Source organism: Mus pahari, chromosome X, assembly GCF_900095145.1.
Source record: "Mus pahari chromosome X, PAHARI_EIJ_v1.1, whole genome shotgun sequence".
NCBI classification, from domain to species: Eukaryota; Metazoa; Chordata; class Mammalia; order Rodentia; family Muridae; genus Mus; species Mus pahari.
The window spans coordinates 138701101-138712815 of NC_034613.1; the positions used below are offsets into that span (position 1 = coordinate 138701101).

The 11715-nt window shown below is 38.9% G+C and overlaps 1 protein-coding gene across 2 annotated transcripts in view; it reads left to right on the forward strand.

Annotated features, from left to right (window-relative positions):
• The window catches only part of Adgrg2 (adhesion G protein-coupled receptor G2), a 59431-nt gene that overhangs the window by 29763 nt on the left and 17953 nt on the right, over positions 1–11715 (forward strand). For both annotated transcript variants that reach the window (XM_021187770.2, XM_021187771.2), the window contains 8 exons: positions 482–537; positions 1368–1423; positions 3229–3268; positions 3869–3906; positions 5848–5942; positions 6630–6696; positions 8668–9068; positions 10637–10799. In XM_021187770.2, coding sequence (XP_021043429.1) covers positions 482–537; positions 1368–1423; positions 3229–3268; positions 3869–3906; positions 5848–5942; positions 6630–6696; positions 8668–9068; positions 10637–10799 — 916 coding nt within the window. The remainder of the gene's footprint in view (positions 1–481; positions 538–1367; positions 1424–3228; positions 3269–3868; positions 3907–5847; positions 5943–6629; positions 6697–8667; positions 9069–10636; positions 10800–11715) is intronic.

Here is an 11715-nt window from a genome sequence, read left to right on the forward strand (position 1 = left end):
AAAAACAAATTTAAAAACTGATGAAGAATTGACTTCCATAAGGTTGTTTATCTGCTAAGGAACATCTCTCTCTCTCTCTCTCTCTCTCTCTCTCTCTCACACACACACACACACACACACACACACACACACACACATCTATGCCACTGTAACTCCAACTCTAAAACATGTTATTTGAAAGGTCACATTGGAACCATAGTCCCCAATTATCCTAAGTGAAAAAGTTTCAGCTGGAAGAAAAAAAAATCTTGGGCAACAGGTGGCATTCTCTCTTACTGAATTCCTACATCAAAGCTGGAGCTCCTATTTTCTGAAAATTCTATTGACAAGCAATGAATAGCCATCAATAGAAGAGCAGGACTCAAAACAAAGAATATGATTAAACTTTATAAAATAATTTAATAACCTTGTAATGTGCTATATTAACCCTCAAACTGTAAGAACACAAGTCTCAAATTTCTTTCTGAAAATTTATTTTTAGTGTTTTTTCGAGGTGAGATAGTGTTTCAACATGATGAAGACCACAATGTTACCCAGGTAGGCTTTCAAGATTTTATTTAACTGCAATCTTTCACAGTACATTTACATGTATCTAAAGATTTATCAAAGACAGATTATTTGTGATACTATATTTGTTTTATGAACAGATTTAAGTAAAATATGTCTCCTCGACTTTCTAGCTGTGTTCTTAAGGGCTTGAATTCATAGTATTCATGTTATTATTCTAATGGTTCTATTTTAGTTTTTACTGGGTTTGTTGCTGAATAAGAATGGCAATATTGTGCAGTCTTATTACCAGTTAAAAATATCAAATTGCTTTAGAAATTCCTAACAACAAAAAAACACGTTTATTGAGTTTAATAAGCATCTTACAGATGTGGTTGCGTTCCACACTTGGGGAATCCAAATACACTGATATACACCTTCCTGGCACCTAGAGGATCTAGAGCAAATATGATTCTTCATTAATTGACTATCTCCTAAATGCCATGATCTGAATGCTAGAAATAAAACAATAGTACTGTCAAACTTCTCTTTTTACACAGATGTACTTTAACTCTGAAACATGCCATGAGGGGAATTTTAATAGCACTGTTTTGGGGGAACCCTTGAATGGAAGAAATACAGAACTGACTGACTCTGACACTTTAAAAATAAATAAAATCAAATTAGCTCATCCAATATTGATTCACTCTTGGGTACCCCATCATCTGTGTATCCAAAATCTGGTCATCTGTAGTTTATGGAGTTATGATTCACTCTTTATGGCATAATTCTTTGGATGGATAAAAATGAAAATTCTTGTCAGATAATGTGTTTAAACATGATATTTTGCTGTTTTCTTAATGAGTTCTCACCTCCAACAGAATCAAGATATAGCTAATGGCACCTTTGCTGGAGTCCTGTCTCTAAGTGAACTGAAGTAAGTAATCTGGCATTTTCTCTAAAATTTCTTATATACCATGTGAAAAAATACACAGTGAGCTATTTTTGCTTTTGAAAACCAAGAATAGGGCACAGAGACACAAAGGATGCAGAGCAAATTAGTTCTTGCCTACTTTGCAAACTAGCCATGGTTATCTATCCTCAACTAACAGTCTTCTGAGGATGTTGTCGCTGGTGCACTAAAAGTAAACAACAGCTTCGTCTGAGCTGGTATTTGAATTTTAATACAACTCATTATCTAGTATTATTGTTAGACAAGCTGAAGTCCAGACTTCTTGAAAGAGTGTTCAGCCTATGGTCAGCAAGCCATATGCAGCTGAGGAGAGATATAAAAGAGGCCCAACACAAAATTGTAAACAGCCTTAAAACATTATTAAGTGTTTTTTGGAGGGAAGGTAACTCAGTTGCATGGGTTCTTAATATGAACTTTTCAAATGAAAACATTGTGTCACGATGTCAAATGATGGGACACACTTTACTATATACCATTTGTTTATGTTGTCATGAAACATCAGTGATTTAACAGTCAGAGAGGAACACTGGGGATTGTAGCACAGGCTTTTAATCCCAGCACTTGGAAGGCAAAGAAAGGCAGGCGAATCCCTCGATTTTAAGGCTAGCCTTGTCTATGTAGTAAGTTCTGGCACAGCTAGCACTACATAGAAAGACCCTGTCCAAAAAAAAAAAAGTCAAATGTCAGAAAGGGAAATCTTGGTTCACTACATGTCAGCTTGCAAGAACTTCCAGAGACAATGAGATGCATTATCAACGTCCCCAGTTAGACCATAGGTTTTCTCCTGTTGCTGAGAGGAACAACTTCATGAATATGGCATGGATCAGCTACCAAAGGGCAATCTAAGGATGCAAATATAGAGCAGAAGGAATGGCTAGGACCACGGAAACCAACAGAGAGAAGGTATCCTCTGAGCACAGTTTGGCAAATGTGAGCTTGGGACGCGAGTTGACCACTGTTGTGCATTCTTCTCCAGATCTTACTTAAAGTCACCTATAACTGTTGCCCATTCCTCCAAGCGGGGCACTCTCAACCTCAGCATTGTTGCCCTCTGAGGACCAATAGTTCACTGTCATGAGAACCTGTTCTATACATTGTAGGATATTTAGCAGCATCACTAGCCTCACCCCGCCAGATACCAGCAGCAGCCTCCTCAGTGGAACAATGAGAAATGGTTCCAGACAGACATCTCCTGGCAGAATCACCTCTCTTGAGAAGAGTCAACTTCTTTAGCTAGAATTCTTTTATCTGAACTTCAGTAAAGGTCTGCCAAATTGAAGAACTGGGACCATTGTTGAAGCAGAAATGGAGGCGAGGAATGAGAGAAATTCCCATGGGGATGTTGGATGAGAGGGAGACAGGGCTGGAATCATAGAAGGTAGATGAGGTATTAATCAGAAGGCCAGGATGAGTGGCTTACCATTCTCAGAAATCTTTTCCCTGGGCCAGATATTCCTTTGGCTGTCTGCCAGAAGAAGTTGCCTTGGGGTTTGCAGTAGCCTAATGAATAACACGATTGCTCAACCATAATTTATATCTTGCTCTTAGCTAGGACTGATCCACCTCCCATCTGGTTAGTTTTCCTTGTCTTATAAATAATTTATTTTCCCCACAGAGCAATCTCTTATTATGCTCCATGTCTCTTCAGAGTGAACACTGTAAGCAGTACATGCCACATGCCTGATCTAATTGCTTTAAAAGGGACCTTGTTTTGAATTTCCTATCACTAATGGTCTCCTTCATGTTAATTTCTCTCATTCTATTCACAGGCGATCAGAGCTCAACAAAACTCTACAGACCTTAAGTGAGGTAGCCATAGAATACCCTATACCTTGATGATGATGATGATGATGATGATGATGATGATGATGATGATGGTGGTGGTGGTGGTGATGATGATGATGATTTAGGGGAAGTGTATGGAATTCTGTGTTCTTGGGAGATACATATTTAGATTCTCCCAAATATGTCATGCTAAAAGAGCAAATGAATGGACCTGTTGCATTGTTCTAAAACTCAGAAGTAGGAATTGTAGGTGGGCACTGTGAGGAGTTAGGATTGCTGTTGTGTAAGACCAAAAGTTTCTTCAAATCAAACCTCTAGGAGATTGAGCTACCTTGTGTATAAGTGAGCTCTCTGACACTGGGGGCCTCCAAATAAAGCTTCTTTGGCCTGAAGGTCTTTTGTGCTATGTTGAGAACTCAATAGAGTGTACAGAATAACTCTAGAGGTTCTTGTCATTCTGAAATTCTATGATTAGCCCTGCATTGTCTTTTCTGATATTTCTAACTGTTAAAATAATGTGTGTGGGTATGTGTGTGTGTGTGTGTGTGTGTGTGTGTGTGTGTGTNTATATATATATATATATATATATATATGTATATATATTTGTTTGTTTATTTATTTCAGACTTACTTTATAGTGTGTGCTACAGCAGAGGCCCAAAGGTAAGCCATGTTTAATTTTGATATCTCTTCTCCATTTATGGAAATAAAGTATCATGAAAACTTAGTTAAATTGTCAATTCAAAGACTTTCCTCTAACATAAAGAAATATTGGTGGTATTTTACATTTATATATTTTTATGACAACAAATGATTCTGTCAACATCTTTCTTCTCAGTCTCCTGGATCATCAGGCTCACATTAGGCAAGGCAAACCCCAGATAGAAAGGAAGACCTACAAAAAGGAGCTTGGGAAACAAGATATGAGGGCAGAAACGCATAGAATGTAAAAGAAAAGACAAAAATGTATCTGCAGGAGCAACACAATTACTGGGGGGTGTACAGATAATTATTTTACGTTCTGTCCTGTGGTGGCCCTGGTTTCTAAATCAGTGGCTTGTAAAGTGGTAAACCCTGAACATTTGAAGCCAGTTTGAATGACAATTTTAACTCATCAACTTTTCACTGATGCAAATCATGGCAAGTCTTACATCCAACTGTACATTGGGTCCCCACATCCTATAGATATCTACTTAATTTTTACTCTCTATCTCTCTCCAATATTTGCAGTATTAATTCCTTTCCACCATTAGTAATGGAGAGAATGGCTTAAAATATTAGTCATCTTATATCTAGATTTAATTTTGGGGAGATTTGGGGGTTATGAGAACTTTACATTTACCTAGGCTAGTTTATAGAAAGGTTTCTGTGTTGGAATTTGAAATGACACCAGGCAAATAGTCAGGGTTTTGTTTTTGTTTTTGTTTTTGTTTTTGAGAAGTGGTAAAAAATTTAAATGTAAATGCTAGTCTTTGCAGCCAAGTTGTATGCCTGCAAAACAAAGCAGGAGCCAAGTGTGGACAGAAGGCATCTGGACTGAAGCACCTGTGAATGTGAACCTGATGTCTCTTATAGGAAAGTTTTGAGGGTGAAGTACAGACCACGTGTATTATCAGGGTTCTCCAAAAAACATAACTTATAGAATATGTGTGTGTGTGTGTGTGTGTGTGTATATATATATATATATATATATATATATATATATATATATATATAATTTATATTCACACAGATATATATTCACATATATATATTCACACACATATATAAATCCCCATATATATGAATATATACACATACAGACATACATATGTATATGTATATTTGTACCTATACCAATAACAAGGGGATTTATTAGAATAACTTGCAGTGTTTGGTTCAACTAATCCAACAATGGCTGTCTATCAAGAGAAAGTCCAAGTATCTAGTAGTTGTTCAGTTTACGATGCTGGATGTCTTAGCTGGTCTCCATTTTACAATGCTGGATGTCTTAGCTGGTCTCCATTATACTTTAGAATTCCAAAGAAGTAGACTTTAATGCCAGTGAAGGAATGGACTTGCTATCAACAGTGAGAGCAAGCAGTCAAAGAGAGAGCAAGCTTCCTCCTTCCATGTCAGCAGGGGTGGCCCAGATTAGAAGTAGATTCTCCCACCTCAAAAGGTCTGGGTGTGTATCTTCTCATTTTGTGTGTGTGTGTGTGTTTAAAATTAGAATTGGTCTTTACTTTCTGCACATCGGTTTTTAAGTGAGAACTTTTATTTTATTTTTTCAATTTTTTATTAGATATTTTCTTCATTTACATTTCAAATGGTATCTTCTCATTTCAAATGAAGAAAACCTCCCTCAAAGGCATCTGGCTTTAGTTAATTACAGATTAATTACAGTCAAGTTGGCAAGCTAAAATAGCCAACCTAGAAGAGACCCTAGAAGATGGGTGTTTCTAAGGCTAGTGGGGGTAAAACTGCAAAGCAAACACTATCAGTTTCCCTCCCTCCCTTTCCTCACTCTTGAGTTTGAAAAAGTAAGTATAAAGTATAGGCAAATTTCTAATATATACTGTGCATACATACTAACATCCTGGCTGTATGTGTTTCTCTTTGCAGCACGGTAAACTGTACATTCACAATAAAACTCAATGAGACCATGAATGTGTGTGCCATGATGGTTACTTTCCAAAGTGTACAGATTCGGCAAATGGGTAAGATGTCGCTGTGGCTGCACTCTTTTTCGTATGAAATTTGATGGAGGGCTCTGTGTAGAGTGTTCATTCAATGGCTTGTTGCTAGGCCTTGTCTGATTCATTTTTAATTGACTAGCAAGCTATGTATATTTATGTGTACAGTGATATTCTGGTGTACATTGTAGAATATCTAGGGCATGCTATTTAGCAACTTTCAAGAATATATTAACTATAGTCACCATGTCAAAAAATAGGTCTCTTGAAGTCTAACTGGATTTTGTGTCCTTTAGCCAAAAATTCTCCAGTTTTCTCCTTTAGTTTTATCTGGTAACTCCCATTTCATTCTGTTTCTATGAGTTAGACCTTTGCAGATTCCACAGTGAGTAAGATCATTTGGTGTTTGTTTTCTATACCTGACCTATTCCACTTAAGTTAATTTTCTTCAGGATATATTTACTTCTTAATCCTTTTTTGGAGTTTCTGAAGAGAGATTGATCTTGCAAGGCAGAAAAAAAAAACCTCAATAAATAATTTAGCAAGTATATATATATATATATATATATATATATATATATATATGCACCAATATTAAACACTCAATAAATTTTGCCACTAATTCTAGACAATTACTCTTTAAAATCCCAGCCTGTCAGTCAGGGCTTCTATTTTTCTTTATTCTTGACCGTGCACTTTTGTCTCCTTTAGAACAGTGCTGCTGTTCCCCCAGGACTCCCTGCCCTTCCTCACCGGAAGAGTTAGAAAAACTACAGTGGTATGTAACAGATTTGCTGAGCTTCTCATAAATAAATAAATAAATAAATAAATAAATAAATAACAAAAACAAATCAATCAAGCAAAGCAAATGTGGAAATAAAAATGATATATACATATAACACTTAATCCCCATGCTAGCCAAGGATAGTCAGAATTTTCGGGCTTTTGGTTTTAGAGGGAATGTTTTTCTGTTCTGTGGAGCTTCCATTCGGAATGCTGTCTTCAAACTGTTTCTGAATCTTGGCTACACACTAGGATCACTGGGTGAGCCTTACAGATTTTTATAGCTGGGTATGGTGTACTTTTGTGGTGTGTTAAATGATGATAGGCATTTGGGTCTCATTCTGGATGTCACAAGTGGACCCTGGAAGAAGCTGAATGAAGGGCGTGTGCAACTCTGTTGTTTTGCTGCCTTGCTATAAGCCATAAATTAGCTCACATTTTAGTTTTTAGAAACACTGATTCCCAATCACCACCCTCAGAGATCTGGGGCAGAATGATCTGAGATATACTCTAAGTATTTCATGTTTTACTGCCTTTTTCTCAAAAGGCTGAGACAGGATGCTCACCTTGAGAGCAAGGCCGGCCTGAGCTACATAGTGTAATCGAATTTCAGCCTGGCTGCATAGAGTAATATTCTGTCTCAAAAAACCAAAGTAAAGACGGTAAAGACACTTTGGGTGGCTTTAACAATTAAAATTGGGGATCACAGGTTGGGTGGTGGCGGCACATTTTCTTTTCAATTTTTTATTAGGTATTTACTACATTTACATTTCAAATGCTATCCCCAGGGTCCCCTATACCCTCCCCTGCTTCCCTACCCACCCAATTCCCCTTCTTGGCCCTGGAGTTCCCCTATACTAGGGCATATAAAGTTTGCAAGACCAAGGGGCCTCTCTTCCCAGTGATGGCTGACTAAGCCATCTTCTGCTANATATGCAGCTAGAGACAAGAGCTCTGGGGGTGCTGGTTAGTTCATACTGTTGTTCCACCTATAGGGTTGCAGACCCCTTCAGCTCCTTGGGTACTTTCTCTAGCTCCTTTATTGGGGGCATTGTGTTCCATCCAATAGCTGATTGTGAGCATCCACTTCTGTGTTTGCCAGGCACTGGCATAGCCTCACAAGAGACAGCTATATCAGGGTCCTTTCAGCAAAATCTTGCTGGTGTACGCAATAGTGTCTGCGTTTGGTGGCTGATTATGGGATGGACCCCTGGGTAGGGCAGTTTCTGGATGGTCCATCCTTATGTCTCAGCTCCAAACTTTGTCTCTGTAACTCCTTCCATGGGTGTTTAGTTCCCAATTCTAAGAAGGGTGGCACATGTTTTTTAATCCCAACACTCAGGAGGCAGGAGGCAGGAGGCAGGAGGCAGGAGGCAGGAGGCAGGAGGCAGGAGGCTATCTGTGAGTTCAAGGCCAGCCTGCTCTACAAATAAGTTTTAGGGTTACACAGAGAAACCCTGTTTCAATAAAAACAAGAGAGAGAGGTAGTTGATTTACAAGTCAGGGATTATCTCTTTAGACCCAGTTCGAGTCATGTTCTCATCCAACCAATTTCTTGATCAGTTACCATGTTTTAGTGACCACTATACCTGGATATAATGGTACAAAATTGGTTAAGACAGATTTCTAGTGTGATGAAACCAGTTAAGTTATGGGACATTTAGTATGTCTTTCCTCCAGGAACACAAAGAATGTTACAAGATCCTAGATTATGTGTTGCATAGAGCTCTAGAGCATTGATAAATCAGTGAGCCAGAACTGGGTAAAATAATGCTAATATCTCTCCCTGGAATTATGAAGGGGCAAGAGCACAAGCCAGTGCCAGAAGCACATGGAATGTAAAGTGGACAGTCTTTTAGAGTGAAACTCTGTTAAGTTGGTTGTACCAGACAGCTGCTGGGGTTGATGACTCAGTCCTCTGTACCTTATTGGTGTCTCATATGTATCTCTCTGGTTTTTCCTTTAGTGAACTGCAGGATCCCATTGTCTGTCTTGCTGATCAACCACATGGCCCACCATTATCGTCCTCCAGCAAGCCTGTGCCAGTTGTACCTCAGGCCACCATTCTTCCCCATGTTGCTAGTGACTTCTCTTTGGCTGAACCCCTTGATCATGCCCTTAGGACCCCAAGCACACCCTCTCTGGCACAAGAAAGTCACCTTCCATCTCCCCAGCCTACAATCCCCCTGGCTTCCAGTCCTGCCATTGACTTGCCTGTTCAACCTGTAGTGGTCTCTTCCTCTTTGCCTCAAACTGATCTTTCCCACACCCTGTCACCCATGCAGTCCTCCATTCCCTCTCCTACCACACCAGCCCCATCTGTCCCCGAAAAACTGGTCACCATCAGCACACCTCCTGGTGAGACAGGTAAATATGAGAAGCCAAGCTGATCAAGAAGGCTGTTGGGATTTGAGCTTCCTAAAAAGCTTGCAAATCAAAGATACACAATAAGACTTCATTCAGCCATTCTTCTGAACCATGTGGAAGATCCAGGCTTAACCTCACATCCAGCAAAAGCTAAAAAGCTAAAAAGCTTTAAAAAAAATAGCACCTCCTGACCTATTCCACTCGGGAATGGATAAGTCACACTGGATTTACTTGGCTAGGAATAGTATAAATGGGAAAGCCATGGAAACTGCAAAGTGTTCCCAGGACCTTAGTGGTATAGGAATATAGGACAGAGGGAAAGGAACAGAGAGTATTCCAGATTCTTTGGATCCTTAGTTCTGCGAGTATGAACCAAGCTTTCCTTTAGAAGCTAGAAGATGGGAGACAAAGCCTAGCTTGATGTATTAGTAGTTTGGAGCTCAGGTTATGGCTTCTCTTGCCATTATGCCAGCATCCCCAGGGAGATTTGGTGCTTCTTCCTAGTGACTTACTATTTCTCCTAGTAAGCATTGCTCTCAAATTATCTTAAAATAAATGTGTAAATGTTAGGCAGAATTATGGAATCATAATGTAAAAGAAGGTTTAATGGCTGGATAAAAAGTATTATTAAAATTCATTTCCCTGGGCCTACAGTGATTATTTTCCCATAGTTATTCCCACTGACCTTTAGAAGCAATCTTAAAGGCTACCCCAAAATCCATCAAGAAGACCCTGAACCTAGGCCTCTACTCTTAGGGCAATAGAAGTGAAGCAATATATTACATATAATACAAGATGCACTTCAGAGCATAGCCTAGTAGCTAAAAAGTAGATAAAGCTTATTGGCTCTGTAGAGAGGGGTGATTATATAAGGCATGCTACCTCAACACAGTGTCTTTTGATCAATGACATGGGCCATTAGAATAGCTGTACAAAAATCTGGGGACACTTTCACATCTTGATGTGAAGAGGTAAAGGCCCAACAACAGCTAGTTAAAGATATTCCATTTTCACAATAGTATAGATGCACATGGATATAAAGCAGAAAGGAATATGCAAAATAAGAAATGAGACATATGTAACAAAATTAAGGGTCATTTTTATATTTAAAAACTGTGTGTGGCCACCACTGATATGCATTTCCCTGTAATTTCAACACCTCAAATATGTCATATGAAGAGAATCATATAGGTTGTATCCTTTTGAGTTTAGATTTTTTTCATTTAACATAATATATTGGACAACTGGAGAGCCACCCTGTTTTGGAAAGCATTGGTAGCTAATTTCTTTTTGTCACTAAATAATGTTCCATTATGGACACACCACAGTTTATCCATCTGTTTTCCAATTCATGGACATTTGGATTATTTCTCATTTAGAACTATTATGAAAAAACATACTATGAAAAATCACAACTAAGTCTTCTAAATACATATATCTTCTTCTTTTGAATGAATACCCAGGAGTGAGCTGACCACGTCATAGGGACTGTTTATCTTCAGAAGTGACTTTTGCATCATGCATTGCATAACATGACTTATTTGTTTGTTTGTTTGTTTTTGATACAGTTGTCAACACTAGCAGTGTTTCTGATCTGGAAGCCCAAGTATCCCAGATGGAGAAAGCTTTGTCTTTGGGTAGCTTAGAGCCTAATCTTGCAGGCGAAATGGTAAACCGAGTCAGCAAACTCCTTCATGCTCCACCTGCCTTGCTAGCCCCTCTAACTCAAAGGTATGAGTCCGCAAACACAAGGGTGTGCTCTGTGTGCTTCAGACATAAGCTAAGCTACCTTAGCTTTCTGCGTTGAACAAGTGAGTTTATAAAGGATGTAAATAGCAAAAGTTAAGAATAAGAGTTGAGTAGCAGATAGAAGCAACCGATAACAAAATGTCATTAAATTGGGGGTTCAGAACATCCATCGGAGACAACTGACTGAAGTAGCCTAATTAAGAAAGCAAGCAAAAGGTGACATTTTCAAATTGGGGGCTTACAAACAAACACCTAGCAGAAACCAACTGAAGCAGCTAACTAGATTTCTCAGTTGAGGGGGCCAAGGAAGACAGCCCTCTTTGTCATCTCCATAAATTAACTTACAGCCTCCAGTTCTTGCTATAGACATTTTTATATTATGGGATAAGCAATAGGAACCTGGATTGGAAATAGTTCACCTTCGAGCATTTCTCAAGGACACGCTGTTTTTGGGTTTTTTTGTTTTTTTTCTGTGAATTTATTTTTATTTATTTTAATTTTTTTTCATACTTTTTTAAATTATTATTATTTTCTTTATTTACATTTCAAATGCTATCCCGAAAGTTCCCTATACCACCCCCGCGCCTGCTCCCCTACCCACCCACTCCCACTTCTTAGCCCTGGCCTTCCCCTGTGCTGGGTCATATAAAGTATGCAAGACCAAGGGACCTCTCTTCCCAATGATGGCCGATTAGGCCATCTTCTGCTACGTATGCAGCTAGAGACACGAGCTCAGGGGGTACTGGTTAGCTCATATTGTTGTTCCACCTACAGGGTTGCATCCCCCTTCAGTTCTTTGGGCACTTTCTCTAGCTCCTCTATTGGGGGCCCTGTGTTCCATCCAATAGCTGACTATGAGCATCCACTTCTGTGTTTGCCAGGCACTGGCATAGCCTCA